This window comes from Toxotes jaculatrix, chromosome 3 (assembly GCF_017976425.1).
Source record: "Toxotes jaculatrix isolate fToxJac2 chromosome 3, fToxJac2.pri, whole genome shotgun sequence".
Taxonomy (NCBI): domain Eukaryota; kingdom Metazoa; phylum Chordata; class Actinopteri; family Toxotidae; genus Toxotes; species Toxotes jaculatrix.
In genome coordinates, this window is record NC_054396.1 from 4,394,345 (window position 1) to 4,415,222 (window position 20,878).

A 20,878-nucleotide genomic window follows, 5' to 3' on the forward strand; every position below is an offset into this window, starting at 1 on the left:
AGCTGAGGAGCGTTGAGGCAGATCCAATCACTGGACTGTGGTCACTGAGGACAGAGGTGGACAAAGGTAATTATGGGGTGTTGTCTATAGAATTATGATTCTGTTTTTTTTTTCTTTGCCTAATAGTAGCATACCAATGGGAAATATTGTCTATTGTCCTTAAGGATATGCTGGAGATCAACAACACCATATATGGTGGTTCAATTCAATAGTCAGGAAAGGTTAGGGTCTCCTGTTGCATATAAGCACTCATTATAGGTCCCTAAATAAATGCTGTGCTAAATTCTTTTAGGCATGTTTTTGTTTGTTTGATCGTTTGTTTGTTTTTTTTCAATCAATGAACATAATTTTATCTTTTTTTATTATTCGGGACCCCTGTGCATCTGTTGTATTTTCTGGTGACTTTGGTGTAATGTCGCCACTGACTTATGTAAGACTTGATTTTATGTATGCTCCGTGTTAGTGGATGAGTGACTAAAATCCACCCCAGTTCAGTTAGACAGTGCCGATATGCGTGTGTGCCCATTCATTCAGAAATCTAGGCCTATTGTTAAATTAAAACCTGTATCTCGGACCCCTGGTAGTAAATTAGCAGGCTTGTGGAGGAGACTGGCACCGCACGGGCACACATTTCCACACACTGGAGCAGAGGGAGGGGACGTGCTTGTGCGCAGTGGGGACAAGGGGTGGGAGGGTGGTAGAGGGGGGGTAGAGTATCGTCAGCTCAGAGTGTGGAGGGAGGGCCCGCCTTGTGGCTTCCTGGCCCCCTGCGCCGGACGGGTGTATTATAGATGCGCATCCAAGCAGCCGGGCGGCGGGGGCCACTGGACGGGTGCAATGTGACGGGGTCGGGACAGACTGGGACACAGCCTTTAACTGCGCGGGAGGGAGGGTTTAACCATTAACCACCATTAACCATTAAGGCAGCTGTGCAGAGCCGGTACCGTACATAAGGCGTGCACACCGGCGTCCACGCCTCAGCCTGAGCGCGTTACCAAGAGGTGGAGGATACATGCAGCCAGCCACACGGAGTCCTTGTGCTCTCACTGATCACCATCATCATCATCATCACTCCGGTTGGTCCGCTTCTCGTCTCTGTACCGCTGACACTGAAAGGTAACCACCGTCGCGGAGGTTTTTTTTTTTTTTTGTTTTTTTTTTATCTGATTACCTGCCGGATGTTTCAGCTGTAATTTCATAAAAACAGAATGAGCGACCGGCTGTGAGAGTCACGTAACGCCTTAATCTAACGGAATGTGTCACTTGGCGACTCAGACTGTCAAAGCCCAGCTTCTTCCTTAGGTCTATATGTGCGCTGATGATCGAGAGTGGAAAATTATGTTCTGTTCGCATTAATTTTCAACGAGTTAAATACTCGTGGTGATAGTGGCAGTGACATGGGCTCCAGCCCGGTGCTGGAACAGAAAGCCCTCTGCCCTTGTTTAAATGAGCAGTAGAATAGAATAGGAGGGCTCGTCTATTCAGCCCTGACCAGGGGAGCACTAATTTACGCCTTTGCCATGTTGGGTTCGGGTGGTATTGGTCCTGACTACTAAACAGAGGATTGTTTCAGCGGGGAAAACCAAAGTCTTGTGTGCGGATGTCGCAACATGCAGGCAGAAGCAAGGCTGCGTCAAGTCAGCGGCAGTAAGACAGGAAGCTTGGAGTTTGGATTTCAAAATAAAAGCGTTTATGTAATTATTGGTGTACAGCTTGTGGGAAAATGTCAGAGTTGTGCTGTCGGATCAGGTGCATGCGGTATTTAAATATAAAAATGTCAGTTATATCTTCCTACATCATAGAACCGAGTTAATATAAGAAGGTTTTTCTGTGGTTTTTCTATCGTGTAACGACTGGAAACAAGAAACGGGAGGGGAAATGTTCCTTACCTCCGCTCCGTGTGGGACTATTAAAATGTTGTTTTCCCACATCTGTTTCCATGAACAGGATTACCACTTCATTGGACACCTCTGCTGCTTAATTCCATTTGTAGAAGTCAGTGATGTTGCTCTGTTAGCCTGTCAGGCTGCGATTATTGAATAGAAGGCAGATCAGGTCTGTATTTATTTAAAAAATATTTGAAATGTAAATTAGAAATATTTGGTATACATAATGAAAAAGCATTCTTAGTTGAAAATGTCAGATCAGATGTAAGGTTTTTTTTTCACTTCTGTAATTTAGTAAGGAAGCCTCTCTTGAGTTTTCTTAAATCAACCTTTTGTGTGTGCTGTACTTTGAATTCGAGACTGATGTTTTGCTCTGACTGTAGGCTACACTAGTAAAAGGACGGAGGTTGTTTATTTTGAAAGGTGTGACAGGAATTATTGTCTTTGCACTGCTGGCTTGAAGGTGGAGTGAGACTCCGTTTCCAGAGGATGTGAGCAGCACCTGTGTTAATGGTAGAATATTTTTAGCCGCCGGAATGAACTTTGGCGCTAAAGGAAACTGTTTTTAAACTCACTGCTGGCTTCTCCTCAGTTCTGCCATAATGTCTATGGACAGTACAGTGCTTTTTGTAGGGCTTAGATACTGTAATAGTCTCTTTCTCTGAGATTTCTGGCACTCAAAAGGAAGCTTTATCATCCACACTAATATCACTATATGTATCTTCAGGACTGTAGCAGTAGAATTATTGTGATGTATAACAGAGAGTATTATTTTCTGGGATTAGCTATAATATTCCTGTAACATTATGAGAATTTATGTTTTCTGTAAAATGTCCATATTAGCCTACATTTATGTAGGGTTATTGTTTACTAATAGAAAAAGGGAACAAGACGGGTGCCTGAAAACCACTATACTTTACATTTTTGATATATGGATTATTTTATCATAGTTACACTGGTAGGAAGCAGACTTGGTCAGGTAGCTGCTGATAGTTGGAAATGAACCTGGAATGGGGCTGGACAATGTTTACATTAAAGACCGTATAATCAATGAATTTGTTCTTTTCCCAGGTGTCCGTCCACTCTGGTTGGAGAGGTACTTTTCTGCAGCCGGTAATTCAATCCTTGTACTGCAGACTTTAAATATCTCCCTTGCAAACCTCCCAGCAGCCACGTGGTGTAAGGTGAGACATTCCCAGTGCGGTACACTGACCAGTCTGACATGATCAGTGGACTGAGAGCGTGAACAGTCTGTGCTGCAATCTGACCGCTTCAGACCTGTGATTTTTAGCTTTTACTGAACCTTAAAGGACTGTACAAGTGACTGGAGGGGATTTCTGTGGCACGTCCCCGAGCCCATTGTTTCCTTCCTCTTCAGTGTTAAACCAATATGCTTTCTTCTTTTTTTTGTCGGCCTACCTTGAGCACCTTGCAGTGAATGGAGAACATACTGGTTCTGCTCCCGAAGCACCGACAGGAACACGGACTCTGCAGACACACGGCTGCATGTGCCTTGCTGCAGGCTTTCTCTTACAGAGCAGTTTTCTCCTGGTCTTTAATAGCAACATCCACTCCCTGTAAACCTCTTTAATGGGATAAATCAATTGGACTGATCAGGTTCAAAACCAGATCAGGTAGCAAATTCCATTCTGACTTCCCCAAAACTGTTAGGCCGAGGCACGCTGACCTTTCTTTGTCAAGCCTACTGTCTTCCAAAGGCTTCCGCATGGTACTTTGGTTGAAAGAACAAGACAAACTCCCCGACATCGACATGTCCTCCGGGGCCATTGAGATGAAGAAGGAGGGAGACCCGCTGACACCGGCCTTCCTCAACTCCAACTGCACTGTCCACCCGGTAATCCTCACCAAGGGCCCTGAGGAGGTGAACCCTGCGACCGAGGGCGAGTTCGAGCTCACAGAGGTCACATCTTTCGCAGAGAGGGCCAGTGAGACCGGGGAGGATGAGGAGAGGTCGGAGATTGTGGTGGCGATGGACTGCCGGGCCAACGCCAAAGGTCAGCGGGAAGAGGATGCTCTCCTGGAGAACGCGAGCCAGAGCAACGAGAGTGACGACACCAGCACTAACCAGAGCCCTGAACCACCGGCACCGCTCAAGGAGACCTCCTTCTCCATTGGCCTGCAGGTGGTGTTCCCCTTCCTGCTGGCCGGGTTTGGGACAGTGGCAGCGGGAATGGTGCTAGACATCGTCCAGGTTAGTGATCCAAACACATTCTGTAATGGACATAGTGAGCACATAGCATCTGTTTATGAAAACTATTCTTGGTTTTGTAAGGTTCTAATTAGAAACTGTGTGGTTAGTTCTTCCCTGCAAAAAAATATTCCTCATAACAACAAAGTGGGTCATGCTCGTATAAAATCCCGAATCCTGAATAAAAGAAGTTATGGAAAGAATGACTCAGATGTTTTGGATACTTTGGAAGATAGTGGGAGTGGACTAAAACAGTTTTGCTCCAACATAGAGTAATTTATTTATTTGATGTATCACATGTTTACTTGGATTCAAAGATCCAGACACTCATTTAGACTTTAACCTAAGTTTGTTTAGCTCCACTTCAGTCCCATTCCTCTGTCTTATTTAAACCTTCAGTAGAGTTTGTAGACCATGTGTCCTGAGTCACACTGAGGGATGGGCTTGCCCATGAAGCATTTGAATGAACTGGTTTAGCGAGCCCTGTTCGCCTTGGCATGTGTCTGCTGCTGGCCTATCTGATGGCATGCCTTTGGGAATGGGTGGATAGGGCAGTTGTTACACACCATGGGGGTATTTACATAACCTTTTTCTCCTCTATGGCCTGCCTTCCTGTCCCCAGGGCAGGCACATACCGGTGCACACTGTGTCTTCTAATGACCTGTCACATCTTTCTATTTGAAAATACTTTGATACAAGAGAAACCAGAGAGCTGCTGGATCCGCTCTGCCTCCAAGAAAAGAACATAATCAACTTATAATTCCTGTCCTTCCTTCTTTTCCTGTTGACTCACTATCGCTGCTGTCTTGCTCTGAGTATATGTAAGTGTGTAATGTAGAAATGCAAGCCAGAGTCATGCTGACAGGTCATATATTCTTTTAAAGTCAGCTTGAGATGCAGATAAAGCTGGAGGGTGTCAGGCTGCCAGGAGACCAGTCCAGGCACATTGTGTACACGCATACTGATGCCAACATGGTGGACCCCAGGAACTCAGCACACAGAGGAGGGGGACAGGCAGGGGACTGAGTGTAGTTTCTTTGAGCACCTGAAATGGCAGCACACTACAGTTGAGCTAGAGTCAGAGTGAAAAAAAATACAATGCGGTGTCAAAGCCTCCATTACCATGTGGTTAGGTATCCTCGCTAAACCAGGAATGCAGAGGTTTGAGGTCAAAAAGTTTTCATGCTGCCTCAACTTAGGCACCATGCTGCTGCAGTTTCTCCAATTTCCAAAACACTCAGTGCACCATTCCTTTAGAGGTGAGGCAGGGAAACAGGAGATACAGATGGTACAGGGCCCTATCTTTCCCTTTCTGGTCAGCCATGCTCACAACTGTGGGCGAACCTTGAAGAAATGCTTGCAGTGAAATGCAGAGGGAGGTGACTGTTCTAGTGAGTTCGGCTGAGCACCTAGCAGGTTGTCTCACTGCTTAATTCCCCCTCCATGACACCGTGAAACGCTAACTCAGCTAATCCTCCCTGTCCTTGCAGGAAGGTAATTGTCAAACTCTCTCTCAGTCTCTCTCTCTCTGGTCTGGTCAGACTGCGCCAGTTCCTTTGCTAAAAGTAAGCTTGAAAACTGTAACGTGCTCGGGCCTTTAGTTAAAGCGTCTACCTGGCTTGAGTTTAAAAAGTTGCGGCTTGGACCGGAGCATGACTTGGCTTTTTGCGTCACACTCTATAAGGCCTCTTTGAAATGTGACCTCTTTAACATTGGTCACTTTGATCTGCAGCACACACACATGCACACAGAGCTTCTGGCCTCATTCCCACTCGAGGTTGGCCCAGAAAGGACTGTCCAGGCTGGTATAGAGGAGCGAGACGTCTGCATAGTTCAGCTCAGTGACTTGGTAGCAGCAGTAGCTGGATGACCTAAAACTGTCAGTCTTTCACTGCCAGGGCCAGAAGCTTAGGAGTTTGAGGGTGACCGGTGCACTTGGACTGAAGGTTACACATGGTTTGTGAAGTTTGTGTAGGGCTAGTTTTAGTTTCTGTCACTTACAGTTCCTTTTTCTGTGCAGTCTAATCTACAAACTAAGAATACTTAAAGAAATTGTTATTACAGTTGACTGTCATAATCATCTATGTGTTTATGTCTGCCTCAGAGTCTAGCCATCTGTCCTGCACTGTGGTATTCGTAGACAGAAATTCAAAAATAAAGCAGCTTCGGCCTAAAAAACAGTCTAAAAATACAAGCACCAGTAAACAGGAAATCGTGGTCGACACAAAGGTTTAACACCAGCCAAGCCCTCACTGCCCACCAGACACCATTTTGTTCCAACCACATCCACTTGTCTGGTTTTCACACAGGAACCACAGTGAAACCAGAGCGTGGGCTTATTCCCTCCAACCAAATCATCTTCCCAACTGCTGGCTTCCATCCCCAGCTGCTGAATCTGCTCATGCTCAAATGTGTGCTACTATATTCTATTTCTTCCAGGATTTGTCTGCGTAGTGCCACCAAAAAATAAAAATAAATGCACACTATATTACACTGATGGACTGCTTCTATTCATAGTCAGTTTTTTTCTTCTGATAGCAAAAGATGTCATACCCTGACAATCATTAACAACATATCAGCTCACAGCTATTAACACATGACAACATCCCAGTCAGCTACTTGGTTAGGATGTGAGTGATAGAGATTGAAAGGATTAGCAGGTTAGGCTTTTGTGTTGCACCAAGCCCTGGCTAATCTTTCACTTTGTCAAGGATCCTTAGGAATCTTTGAACACTTCCAGGATGCTTGTCAGCAGTTCCTGAGGTCAGAGAGTTCAGGTTTACCTTCATCTGGTGCTTGGATGCCAGCAGCCTAGATATCAGGATTATTTTTTTGTGTACACGTGGGGGAGCTTCAGTTCTCCTAATGACTCCTCCCACATTAAATAATGAAAAATCCTCTGTGTTCACCCATTTATTGTCTTTTTGTACACCTATTAATGTTGACCAGGGCTATGTTAATTTCACCCTCTGTGGCGTACGTTAGCACACGAGGCTGTGACGCTGTCCGGGTCGCTTTGACATTGCATGCCATCAGGTTCAGCTTCCCACTCAGTACAGCAAGTACAGTGATCACAAATAAAATGGGGCCATGTGACTCAACTGGGCAACCCGACCCTTGTGGGGCTTGCATACCAGAGCTCCTATAGGTCTGTACACAGAGGTGCTGGGGTCGTCCTGTAGAGTTCCTAGAACCGAGGAGGTGGCCGTGAGGAGGGAGGGCTTGTTTGGCTCAGAGCCAGTGTTCCATGGAGACAACAACATATATCACCACGGGGAGGCAAAGAGGGAGATAGGGGAGTGAGACAGAAGTAGAGAGAGAGAGAGAGAGAGAGAGAGAGAGAGAGAGAAAGCTTGAAAACATGCGGCTGTGAAAGAAGAGAGGAGTGCTCACAGAGGTGCTCACAAGGCTGCTGGGTTGGCAGAAGGCAGTGAGCCAAGCTGAGGGGCTGGCTGTTGGAAAGGAGCTGTGCTTGGCCTGATGACAGCAAGTGGATAGACAGAGGAAGTTTAACCCACACTGGAGTTTTGGTGCCACACCTACTGACACAACACACACTCAACTGTAGACGACAACCCCTTATCGCCACTGTGCATCTGAATGCACAGTGGCAGCAACACTGTGAAACAGAAATGTGAGCTTGCTCGTGTGAGAAGTGCAGGCTGACAGTGTTTGCATGTGGCTTCGACGTCAGCTACTCCTCTATTTTCTTCCGTTCGTCTATTTTCTGCTCTCCCTCTCTTTTCTTTTTGGTGTCAGCCTCAGTGAATATTGATTCAGCTCAGGGCGGACTGGACTGTAAGTGCTGGGGGCCTGTGGGACTGGCTCCAAAGATAAGCACTTTCACTGGAGAAAGATCGATGGTCTCAGCCTCAGCAATAGCTTTGTTTCTGGCCACAGTAGACCACAGACCTGCTATCACTGCATGAACTCTAATGGAGGCACAGCAGAAAGAGGCACTTCACTACAGTGACAGGCCCCAAGACTCACAGGGAACCTGCCTCTCAAGGACTGGCCAGCAGCCAGGGAGGAGGTTATCGAGGGTCAGGTCTAATTATACTGTAAATTTCATCGAAGGCCATCTACTAGGATATGGAAGCATAGCTGAGGGGACACGGTCTCTTGCACATGCTAAACATGATCTTTGATTCTCTTAAGCAAAACCACCACCTGCCAAAGTTCTCTTTTAGACTTACCTGCTCTTTCCTCTACCTGACTTTGTTTCACACTGAGTCTGGCCAGGCAGTGTCATTCTAGACCTTACACTGAAGCACTCTGATGTAGAGTGTTTAAATATCTTACCTGTAAAGTGTGTCCCGCTCTACTGGATTTACTACTGTTTTGTATTTGTTGATAAACCGGACTCTCCAACACAGTGGTAGCATCTTGCCATTTTGTTTTATTTCATTCATTCAGCCTGAAATTCTGTCATTATTAACCTATTTCTGTTCAAGATCAAGTCAGCTCATAATTTTCAGTCGCATCGGTTTCTAGGAACGTGTTTATGTTAAAAGAAATAAGCTGATTTACAACGACAGAGTGTTGCGTCCGTCTCATCCTCTCTTGTTGCCATTTGTTTCTGGCAGTGTTCTTCACGTGTGTCACAAGGTAGCGTGGTAGGAATATAATGTTCCCATTCTTAAACCTACAAAGGTTACTCCAGCTGGAGAAAAAGTCATTGATGATAAAACAACAGCAAATATGTGGTAGGAAATTCAGCGGCCTGGAACCAGGCCAGATCCTCTACACAACTCTAAATTTTACTATTAATAAAAATGAATTATTATAGTTGCACCAAAGGCCTGATTTGATTTTGGAGTACAGTGAGGTATACATTTTAATATTAATGGTTAATATTCAGAGTTCATATTTATACCACCCATATGTTTTCAAAGAAATGTTTGTTTTACTTAAGTAAGCAAATTGTTATCATAACTGGTCATGTGTACTCTGGTGATTACAGTGCGATATGAGGTGTCCTTGTGTTTAGTAGTAGATGAAGAATGGTGAGTAAAGGTAGAGGAGGGGAATCACAAGGGAATGGAGAGAATGAAAGTCAAAAAAGGACAATAATAAATCATTTCAGCATGAAGTCCTGGTGACCTTGTTCATGTTAAAGGAGAGCCAACATGATACATAGTGTGTAAGGTCTGTAGAGACAGACTGTCCGGTCCATCATACAGGTCTGGTTTCACCACTGAATCAATGTTAAAGAACAAGGTCACAGATACCCGGAGACATTCTTCTCCCAACTGAGGATTAATCCTACCTATGTAGGTGACAGTGTGCTGCGTCTCTGTGAATCTGATATGTCCCGTTTCTATTTGGCAGTGTATTTACTATGTTGATGCTGTGTTACTGATACTACATGTCTTTGTTGCAGCACTGGACAGTGTTTATGGAGGTGTCAGAGGTGTTCATCCTGGTACCAGCGCTGCTGGGGCTCAAAGGCAACCTAGAGATGACGCTGGCCTCCAGACTTTCCACAGCGGTAAGATGAGTGTGTGTGTGTGTCTTTGTGTGTGCGTGTGTGTAGTTGAGGTCTAACCTTTATTGTGGATACTTTGTCACCATCCTGAATTAACACATTTACAGTATGTCCTGCCAGAAGTGCTTTAATTTTTCAGTTCCATTAATCATTCTACCTGTGTTGTAGTTACATTTGTAAATGTTTTTGTTTTAATGTGCTCTTCAAAATTACTTGTCTGATTTTAGCCTGGAGCATTGTTTCAGCTCACTGTGGCTGTGTAAAGTGTTTCCCCTTCAAAAGTTACCCAATCTGTCTCTTTGCCTCTGATCTATAGACTATCATACTTGTTCATGGGGTCACAGGTCATATTGCCAAACATGACCTGGGTCTCAGACAAACTGATAAGCAACATTCCTGTCCTCTTCTTTGTCTTTTAACATTCCTGCTGACCCTATCCCCCCTGTTCACCTGACCACACGGGTTGGTTTGCTGTTTAATGCCGAACTCAAGGCAGGTTGTCTGAAGTTTTCATCTCCAAAACCTCTTGTCTGAATATGTTAATTATCTGCTAGGTATTAAATGCTGTTTTGTTGTAGTTACAGGTAGTTACACAAGTAGAATCTGATGCTAAAGGTGCCTAATGTCTGTCACTTGTTCCACTGAGCTCTTAGCTATAATGCTTCTTTCTGAGGTAACAGTACCATTATCCGTTGTATAGTCTGAGGGCTCAGTGACCTAGCAGCATTGCTAACCAGAGGTTAGCAGCACACGCCTTAGTTATAAGGTGTAAGAGAATTAGCCCAGTATTGCTCTTAAGTGCACCAGTCCTCACATTCTTTCCACTGGCCTGGTGGAAACAGGTGACGAAGCTGATTAGCATGGCTATCAGCAGCCCATCCAGCATGGACAGCTCAATTCACACTCACAATAAAAGCCCAGTCCTGTTGAATATTTGATGACAGACCCCTGATGTTGATTTTTTGTTAAACGTTTAACTGTTTTTGGTTAGTGATTTTGAGTTTTGTGTCAATATTAATTCAGAGAGCAGAGGTGACAGCGAATCAGTGTCAAATTCAGGAAGTTGATACGACAATGTTTTACCAATGCTTCAACACTGATTTACCCGTTTGCAGTTACTACGTGGCCGTATCGTATTTAGAATTAAGAGAGAGAGAGAGGTATAAATATAAATATAGATGCATATGTGGAAGCATTTAAGCATTTGTCAGTCTACGCAGTTTTCAGCTCAGCAGAAAATGATTCTCACATCATCACAAAGTAGGCCAGAGTCTGGTGTTTGTCCTGAGACATAACTGTTAGCTCTGCTGGCTGGCCCCAGCAGGACCACGTTTCTTTCCACGCCGCCGCTAATTATGAGCAGATTAAGACCACTGTAAGTTTCCTAATGCGCTTATTACTGAAAAAAATAATGTAATCCCTAGTACTGGCTGGCTGTAGGAGTTTTCATTTCACATGACCGTGTTTCCTTTTTGATTTTTTTTTTTTCCTTTGGTCTTTTTAACCTCTTTGTCTTTGAATATTTTACAGAAATGAGGCTTGTCCTTCTCTTTCATCATTTTCCTGACTAAAGGAAATAAGTAGTTGTTTGATCAGTTCTGCCTCAATCCGTCTCATGTTATTGAGCTTAATTGATTGTCTGTATTTGGATAAGGATATTGGATTTTGTGAATTGCTGGAACTTGGCAGCACCTGCATTGCAACTGTTACCAAGCTGCCAAAAATACAGCGTAATCGGAGATTACAACAGCTACAAAGCCTACTATATCCTCATTTTATGTGTATTGAACATTTCAGCATACACTCCATACATTTATTCATTTATGTTTGGGCTCCGACCTCGTAAACAACAGATATTCGCTGTAGTTAACCAGCTGAAAATGAATGACATTATTTTTCAACTGGAAAACATAGTGATGCTTTTGAATCTCAGGGTGTTTCAGCCTCTCATGCATCTTATGTCATCCATGAATCACTTTCACAGCGTTCACCATGCTCCATCTCTGCACTGATCCAAACACCACTAATCCACCCGCCCACACACACACACACACACACACACCGCAAAAGCTGAGGACTTGGCATCATATTTACACATCATCACATAACACCAGACGAAGCTTATGTGAATTTCTGAGCTTCATCTGTGTACTGAATCAGTTTGCATGTTGTTGTACTAAAAACAAATTTTCCTAAAAGTTGCAAAACCTTTTTAACCCTCATTGAATGAAATTAAAGCTTCCTGTATGAACTCCTGGAGATAAAAGTTCTGTCTGAAAGCAGCTATATGTATGTATCTATACAGTGCCCTCAGTGTTCTTATCTGGCTGCCTTAAACCTTCTTATCGGTATTTGTGGCAGTCTGCCCCCTCTGAGCAACAGCATGACTGGTGTTGCAGATGGCACCCATGTACACATTTACATGGTGGGCGAGGAGTATGTTTGCGTAGTTGTAAATGCTGTGTATCTGGCAGATGCACAAGTTGTGATGACGTACGGTCCTACACACATGATCATCTTGTCAGTCAGAGTTGTGAGTTTCTCCTGTCATGCTGCCAGTTATATTCATCAAGTGGAGATGGTGCTAGGTTGTTAAAGACTCACTATGAAGAGAAAAGACAAACACAACTTTGTTGAGCTCTATTTTGGTCTGTATCAAACTCTGTGAGTAATATGTGGCTGTTAAGCTGCTAGATATTTAGTATTCTACACCAGCTAGTTGTAAACATTGTCTGGAGCTGAGCAGGTAATGTACAGTTGGTCTAACACTGTTTGTGGGAAGTGACAGCTGGTGGGTTGTGTTAGGAGCCAATAAATTTGCTGTAAAACTGCAGTTAAAAATAAAAAGCTAAACGTTCTTACGAAGACGCTAATAATAATATGCTAAAAGATCTTTAAGAGCTCAGTGGAGTTGTTGAGTTGGTTGATCATTTTTGGTGACACCTGTACTTTAGTAACCAGGTTACTGGTTCAGCTTCGACTGGTTTACACTGGTTTATTCAACGTGATGATGAATCAGATACTCTGACACCATGCAGACATGTACGTGTTTTCATGTGTCCAGATGTTTCCCTTCCCTGCATATGTAAATGTTAGGGGACAGAAAGGAAGAGAAGATCCTCTCTTTGTGTCCTCTCACTGTGGATGACCATTAGGATCATTGCTCTGGACACACAGTAGCCCACTGTAGCCACAGCCACTTGACGCTTGAGACCATCAGTTTGTGTGTACGTGTGTGTGTGTGTGTGTGTGTGTGTGTGAAAGAGAGGAGATGAGATAAGTGGAGTCGGCCGCAGGGTGGGGGATCAGATCAGAGTGCCTTTGTCCAGAGAACTGACATCTTATTGTTCCAATGGGACCAAGAAGCAACAGCATATGCATGCACACAGTCACACACACACACACACACAGATGATAATATGCTGACCTTGTGTGTTCTTCTGCCTCTCTCAGGCTAATATTGGTCAGATGGACACAGCCAAGGACATGTGGAAGATGATCATGGGGAACTTGGCCCTCATCCAGGTAAATGAGACACAGCAGTACACTCAACTCCAGAGTCACAGAGTATCTCTGACTATGCACTTAACAAACCAGGATACTGGGAGAAATCAGGTTAAGACAAGAAATCAGATAATGAGTTTGCATACACTTCAATGGTCAGTTAGTGAATAATCAGATATCTCATCATTATTGTGGATTTGATGATGCACAGCTACCAGGACTGATGTTCTTTCATTCAGCCACATTTTTGTCACTGCAACCTGATCCTTGCCCAGGATCTTTATTATACACATGCACAAAAAACACCTGATTACAGTTTTACATGACCAAATAATCAAGTTTCTCCAACAGAAACGGACCTAACTTTCTCTTAATCCATTCATTTGGACAATTGGGTTTCGTAAGTGCACTGTGTTTACAGTAAACACAATGAGCGATCATGACTGGGCACAGTATGACAGCTTCTGAACACTAGCTCTGATCTGAAATCAGAAAGCGAATGAAAGTCTGTGTCTGACTCACCTCCTACTTACTGTCTGATCTCACCACACCTTCAGAATAGTGAAATTATGATTGTCATGGGTGAGGCAGGAATCGTTGAAGTGTCAGTCAAGTACTGTCTCAAAACGAGACACTGTATCTGGTGGCAAAGAAACAGAACTGGCAGGAGATGGTGTGAGCGGGACATTGAAGAAACATGGCAAACTGAGATAATGTCAGCATTTTGTAAATTATAAGTACACACACACACACACACACACCAGCCTTGTCTTCTCTGCTGCTTGTATTACTCCGTTTAGCAAGAAGAATATTAACAAACGAACAGAGGTGGCTGATTGGAGTAAAACCTGATGTGACATAACTAGTGGTCTCAGTCAGTCACCTCTCCTGCGGATCTGCCATTTGAAGTTGGCTTGTAGTTATGTAATATTTGGCAAGTCCATAGTTTAAACCAGTGCTGGCCAGGTGCTGGCACAGCCTCCTCTGCAGGGTCAGCTTGCACTCACACTGGGTCACACTGGTGCTCTATGAAGACAGTTGTAGTGGCGATTCCATACATGTGACACTGTGTTTAGTTATAGTGACAATGTTAAATAAGTGATGGAATGGATGAGAAGACTGCATTCAGTAGTTGCACAAACCGTTTTAATGTGTGCATGTGTGTGTGTTCAGGTCCAGGCCACAGTGGTGGGGTTCCTGGCGTCCATAGCTGCCGTGATCTTCGGCTGGATCCCAGAGGGACACTTCAGGTTGGGCCACGCAGTGCTGCTGTGTGCCTCTAGCGTGGCCACTGCCTTCATAGCCTCTCTGCTGCTAGGTACGATTTAATTTCACTTTATTGTCAGTGTTTTCTGAAGTTTGTCTCACATCCACACAAGGTGATCACTGCTTCACACACGTAACAAAAACACAAAAAAACCCAAACGCTGCAAACATATGTTACAGAAGACATTACAAATCTCAGTCACTCACTTTCACATTCAGTTGGCCACCACACAGGATTTGAGATATTCATAGTGTGAACAGCTACTCATCAGGCCTGTCAGGGATTCATCTGACTCTCTGTGCTAAAGTTAGCAAGCCTGAGATACTACTTACGTTAGCTACTGTTTCAGCTAAATGTGACCTAAACTAACAGACTGAACTCATCAGTGTGTAGTTATACATCTACTTACTATCATTCAAGTAACACAGACAGAATGCTGTGATATAGTAACTATATTACTGTTAATACAGTTAATATCAAAACTAAGAGTTTACAGCCATGCTGTAGTGACAGTGGTGCTTTAAGCTAAATACCAATCACAATGACAGTGATAAGTAGATGTTTGTCAGGTATAATGTTTGCCTTGCTCACCATCATAATTTAGAATGTTATATTAACATTGGCAGTAAAGCTGAGGCTGATGGTGCTTGGTTAAAGTTAAGGGATCACAAAGGTGATTTCATCCTGATGGGCACATGAGTGTATCCAGCAAATTTCATGGAAATCTGTCCAGCAGTTGTTGAGATATTTCCCCCAAAATCACAAATGTCAACCTCATGGTACCATTAGATGAAAAAATCAAGGGATCACTGAAGTCAGTAAAACTCTGAAGTCCATGAGCATTTGTACAAAATTTCATGGCAATCCTTTCAATCATCCAAAATATGTTGAGTTATTTCTTGTCTGGACCAGCGTGGTGCACCAACCAACCACTACGTTCATTCCTAAAACCATGGCTAAAGGCTAAAATTGATCCTGCAAAATTTCAGGCCAAAATCTGATTATAAAAAGTGCAGACATCCTGTAGCTTTAATTATGAGTAGCTATTTATTGCTCCTTACACTTGTTTGATGTTGTTAGTCGATAGGACGCCAGAGCCCTGATGTATGGTTACTGCAGAGCATCACTTTTCACACAGAGTATCATATATTAACATGTGCAGCTGCACGTGATCGTGCCCTCTGATGTCCTAATGCTGTGACGTCTGACGTGAAATCTCTCAGGGCTCATCATGATCGGTGTGATAGTCGCGTCCAGGAAGGTCGGCATCAACCCCGACAATGTGGCCACGCCCATCGCTGCAAGCCTGGGAGACCTGATCACCTTGTCCCTGCTAGCAGGCATCTCAACGGGACTGTACAAGGAACTAGGTAATATACTCACACACAATATAATTTTATTCATTTAAGGCAAATTGCCATCAAAATGTTGCTGCTCGAGCAGCTTTGTTCAGATGTCAGGTACAAAGGTACATCTATGTCAGGAAAAGGAATAAATGTACACAACAGTCTGAACTCAAGCTTCTGATTAGTTACTAGCGGAATCTGTGATACAGCTTCAAAGGTCTTTATTACCTTTGAAGATGTTATCCTAAAAGGGAGCAGCATGTGTAGAAATATGTGAAATGGGACTCTGTGTCCGGCTGTGCGTGGTAAATAAGGATGAAAGCCGCCCACACCTGTGTTTTAGAATGAGACACTCCACAGCTATTTGGCTTTATGATAGTATCTTCACCACCGTCACACCCAGCTCCAACAAACTCCCCGCTGTTCCATCGTTTCCACACCACAGACAGACAGACAGACAGACAGACAGACAAACACTGACACACACAGGAGTGACGAAACCATCCTGACCAGAGTATGGAATAATGACTCTTACATCTGTCTGAAAGTACACATACTTTACAGTCTTACTCGCTTTAAATGCCACAGTCAGTTGCTATATTTAGCTTATTTTGGTTATTTTTCCTCAAACACGCAACAACAGAAAACACAGCTGGTGTTTGGGTATTGTGTGCATACATTGTTTGTCTACTTAAACCCTGTGTTTTTGGTGGTTTGTAGTCTCCTGTAGTGTCAGCTTAGTAGCAACACTGCCTCCTAGAGACAAGACCGCTGTCAGTCCAAATCCAGTCCTGTTCAGTCCTCACAAGCCCAATAAAATCTGAAACTATACAGTCCAGACCAGTTCTTGGACAGTAACACATCTTCCCTGGTGATGCTCTCCCAGAGCTCCTTCCTCCACCTTCAGCTCTTGCATGTTGTGGAGTTTCTCTGCCTTCGGTCTGGTCTTCAGAAAGCAGACTGCAGCTCAGTCAGACTGAGATCAGGTGACTGACTCAGCCAGTCGAGGATGTTCCAGCTCTTCACCTTGAAAAGCTCTTTGCTTTCTTTGGCTTTATGTTTAGGATCATTGTCCTGCTGAGTGATGAAATAATCCAGTGAGCTTTGATGCATTTGGCTGAATCTGAGCACAGAATGCTCCTGTAGACCTCTGCATTCACAGTGTCCCAGTCCCACTGGCAGCCATACATGTCCAAGCCATAACAGAAGCACCACCATGTTTGACAGAGGAGCTGGTGGCTTTGGATCATGAGCTCTTCCTTTCTTTCTCCACACTTTCCTCTTTCCATCATTTTGATAGAGGCTGATTTTTCTTTCATCCGTCCACACAACTCTGTTCAGAGCTGCTTTCTCTCTGTGTCTGTGAACTGCAGCCTGGCCTTTCTGTTTCTGAGCTTTACCAGGGGTTTGCATGTTGTGCTGAATCCTCTGAGCTTATGCTCATCAAGTCTTCTCTTGAATGTTGACAAGGAAACATGTCTGCCAACATCTTGGAGAGCATTCCTGACTTGTTATGTTCAAAGGTCTTTGTCTGCCACACAGTTCTTTCTGTACTGATGTAAACCTGCTCAGGTTAAAGCTGAGACTTTGTGTAGTATCCGTTATTTTATTTGAAGTTAAATGTGCCAAAACACAGAGCCTGAAGAGCAAAACGTGTCCAACTTTCCAAACAATGGTCGTGAGTGTATAAATGATTTTAAATATATATATATATATAATGTACAGTATAGCACTTTTACTATATACAGTGCACAGTAACTAAACCATTGTACTACTAACTGTATATGTTTCAGAAATGTGTGGTGTAATTACTGTACACAAAAGAGACAGGTGCTTTCTACCTCTTTTTCCTTTGTATGACACATGGCAACAGGAATTATGGGAAATGTGGTCTTAATTTGGAGGAATACTCATACCGTTGCTTTAAGGTCCTGACCAGTTCTCCAAACATGCTTTTACGTGTTGCTGCTCATAACAACCAATAAATACAGGTTTTAGGCAATGGTAAAGTGGATGTTAGAAATGTTCTCTGTCTTTCATAAAATAACATCAGTGCAAAAATCTTTTGCCGAACTGTGTGTGCTTAATATTTAGCTCCTAGGCAGAGATTTCAATATGATCCTTCTGTATGTGCTTAGTGACTAAATACACCATCTCTTCTTCTATACAGAGTACAATAACTATGCCAACCCACTGGTGTGTGCGGTGTTTGTGGCCATGTGCCCTCTGTGGGTGCTGATAGCCAGGAAGATACCATCCACCAGAGAAGTCCTCTACTCCGGCTGGGAGCCGGTTATCATCGCCATGGCTATCAGCAGGTACGGCAAGCAGCAATCATTGTCTTTATTTAACCTTTGTCAAATCAAGCCAAGAACAGTCAAACAGAATGCAACACACAGTTTGTATACAGATCTGTACATATCTGTACATTTGAGTTATTCCCTCTCTTCTGTCTTTTAGTGTCGGTGGTCTGATCCTCGACAAGACCGTCACCAACCCGAACTTTGCTGGCATGGCTGTGTTCACCCCGGTCATCAATGGTGAGGGCTCAGAAAACTTAAAACCACTGTCAGATGTAGAGAAATGTAGGCCAGAGTAAGCATATATCTGTATGCTAAGTGATCTTTGTGTAAAACTGACAGATGGAGGCAGCACATTGTTCTTTTTTAATATTTAAAAAAAAAAAATACCATAGCTGGAACTTTTGTTTTTATATCAGGCTCATCACAGCCATGTTGACAGTGTTTTGCTCTCATTCCATGTTTTCACCCTGTGTGTGTGTGTGTGTGTGTGTGTATCAGGTGTGGGGGGTAACCTGGTCGCCGTTCAGGCCAGTCGGATATCCACCTATCTGCACATGAACGGTCTACCCATGGGAGATCCCAACCCCACCCCCAGGAAGTGCCCCACACCCTGCACCTCCTTCTTCGGCTCCAGTAAGTTGCTGGGCGGCTGTGGAACGTTCCACTGTTTCTCTCCTCTCTAAATAAAGATTGTTCCATGACGGCTTTTAGTTCCAGCATCTGTCCTTTAAAAAACAACAAAAAAAACAGCCTTACTTTCTTTGAAATGCAGAAGGAACTTAGTTACATCCTTTTAATACATGACTCTCTCTCCCAGCTGTGAACTCTCGTTCGGCCCGTGTGCTCTTCCTCCTGGTCGCCCCCGGTCACCTCGTCTTCCTCTACACCATCAACTCCCTGAGAGGGGGACACACCACCCTGACACCCATCTTCATCACCTTCTACCTGGCTGCTGCACTGCTCCAAGTACACACACACACACACATACACACACACACACATAATGTATGCATACACTTTTTTCGTCCAAACATGCAGTTGAGGGGAAAGAAATATCTAAAAAAAAAAAACCCAAGTACAGTTTATATTTGAAGCTACACTTTTTGAATCATTCATATTGCTGTAAATGTTGTTTTGTGAGATGATTGTCTTAATAAATACACATTAGTGTATTTAGTTAGACCAGCAAACCACAGGACAAGTTTAACATCAGATCTGCTGCCACAGCAGCAGTTCTTCTAAAACTTGCACTAACGTGAACGACCACCTCTGTCTTAACTTACAGCTGTAAAAATATTTTGACTGTTCAGAGAAAAATCATGACATATAAGTTACTTATACTGCTTACTGAGAGGAGCAGAGCCTGTGTGGTTTCAGGAAATAAAGTTTGCTTCTCCATCTTCCTCTAGGTGATGATCCTCCTCTACCTGGCAGACTGGATGGTCCACTGGATGTGGGGCCGAGGCATGGACCCCGACAACTTCTCCATCCCCTACCTGACTGCTCTGGGTGACTTGCTGGGAACCGGCTTCCTCGCCCTCTGCTTCCACATGCGCTGGTTCATTGGGGACAGAGACTCTAATGTGGGCAACTGAATGCATGCACAGACACACGCACAACAAAACAAAACAAAGACAAAGAAAAGAAAAGCAAAAAAAAAAAAAAAAAACTTCTCACACTGTACGTTTGCACGCACGGACAGTGACGAACATCGCCCGTTGTCTGAAACTGGACGATGTCTGCATTAAAAGGGCTAATCTCCTGTAGGGCTCTGATTGTTGATGTAGTTCACTTGTAGGGCAGTAGCGTTTCATCTTCAGGATATCAGGACACTGATGCACCACAGCAGCAGCTCAGAATCCAGACAGTATCTGTGGTTCACCTTAGAAACTTTGGAAACACACGTATTTCCACCTCAACCTCCCAACAAATCTCCACTTGATGGATCCAGCCCCATAGACTCCACTACTCCTCCTTTATTTTACTTAATAACTGAGTCCTACTACTTTTGTTGTTATTATACTATTGACAATGATTATTATTGTTGGTAAAGAATGCATTTGATATGAATCGATATCTGTTCTATGTGAAGGGCTAGTCCTCATTATTTTCAATGGGGACTTTTAGCCCCTCCCAGTTTTAAAGATCAAACTTTTAACACTTGAAACCAAGATGGCAAAAGACAGCAAAAAATATATATCCAAACAAGCCTAGAATGCTTAATCACCAAGTGCTGTCATTCAAACAGAAAGAATAATATGAAATCTAATGTGCTTGTGTTAGAATACAGTAGAGCTAGCTGTTCTCTCTGTTTTACTTTGGCCTTGTGACAGTAGGAAACAGACTTGGGGGGGTGGGGCGAGGTGGGGGTTACTACAGGGGCCTGGACCACAAACATAACAAGCTAAAGCGCTTTTGGCTCCTATCAGCGGATAGCTTAATTTGAGTAAGAACAGGAGCAGGAAAACGAGGTTGTAATTTCTGTGTTTACTCCCTCGCAACCCAGGGCTCGAGAATTGGGAATCAGATCTGGGATCAGATCACAGTCTAACAAACTCTTACGTCAGCCACTACAAGAACAGATTTACCTCTGATTCTGTTGGAGATTGAGAACCATCTATTTAATTGAACTATTGAACAGTTTCTGTTAGTGAGTACTGTGTGTTCATTCACACAGTCGGCTGTGTTTTAACCCTCAAACCTCCTCTAGACTTCACAAAGGTTACATTACTTTTTACCAGTTCTACTAAACATCACAGTTGTGAAATGTCCTGAGTCAGACAGTAAAATGTGAGCAAACACACAGAAACAGTGGAAAATAGTATGTGGAAAATGACCAGACAGCTGTGTGTTAGGAAGGAAAACGCACACACCA

At 43.6% G+C, this 20,878-nt stretch overlaps 1 protein-coding gene across 1 annotated transcript; it reads left to right on the forward strand.

The window, feature by feature from the left end:
- Positions 1 to 864: 864 nt before the first annotated feature.
- Positions 865 to 19,695, forward strand: slc41a1 (solute carrier family 41 member 1). Its single transcript, XM_041033757.1, has 11 exons — positions 865 to 1,116; positions 2,958 to 4,098; positions 9,479 to 9,586; positions 13,037 to 13,108; positions 14,261 to 14,405; positions 15,578 to 15,724; positions 17,871 to 18,018; positions 18,161 to 18,240; positions 18,502 to 18,636; positions 18,821 to 18,969; positions 19,413 to 19,695. Exons 2-11 carry the CDS (start codon positions 3,613 to 3,615, stop codon positions 19,596 to 19,598), a joined length of 1,656 nt encoding a protein of 551 aa, XP_040889691.1. The 5' UTR covers positions 865 to 1,116; positions 2,958 to 3,612; the 3' UTR covers positions 19,599 to 19,695.
- Positions 19,696 to 20,878: the final 1,183 nt, after the last annotated feature.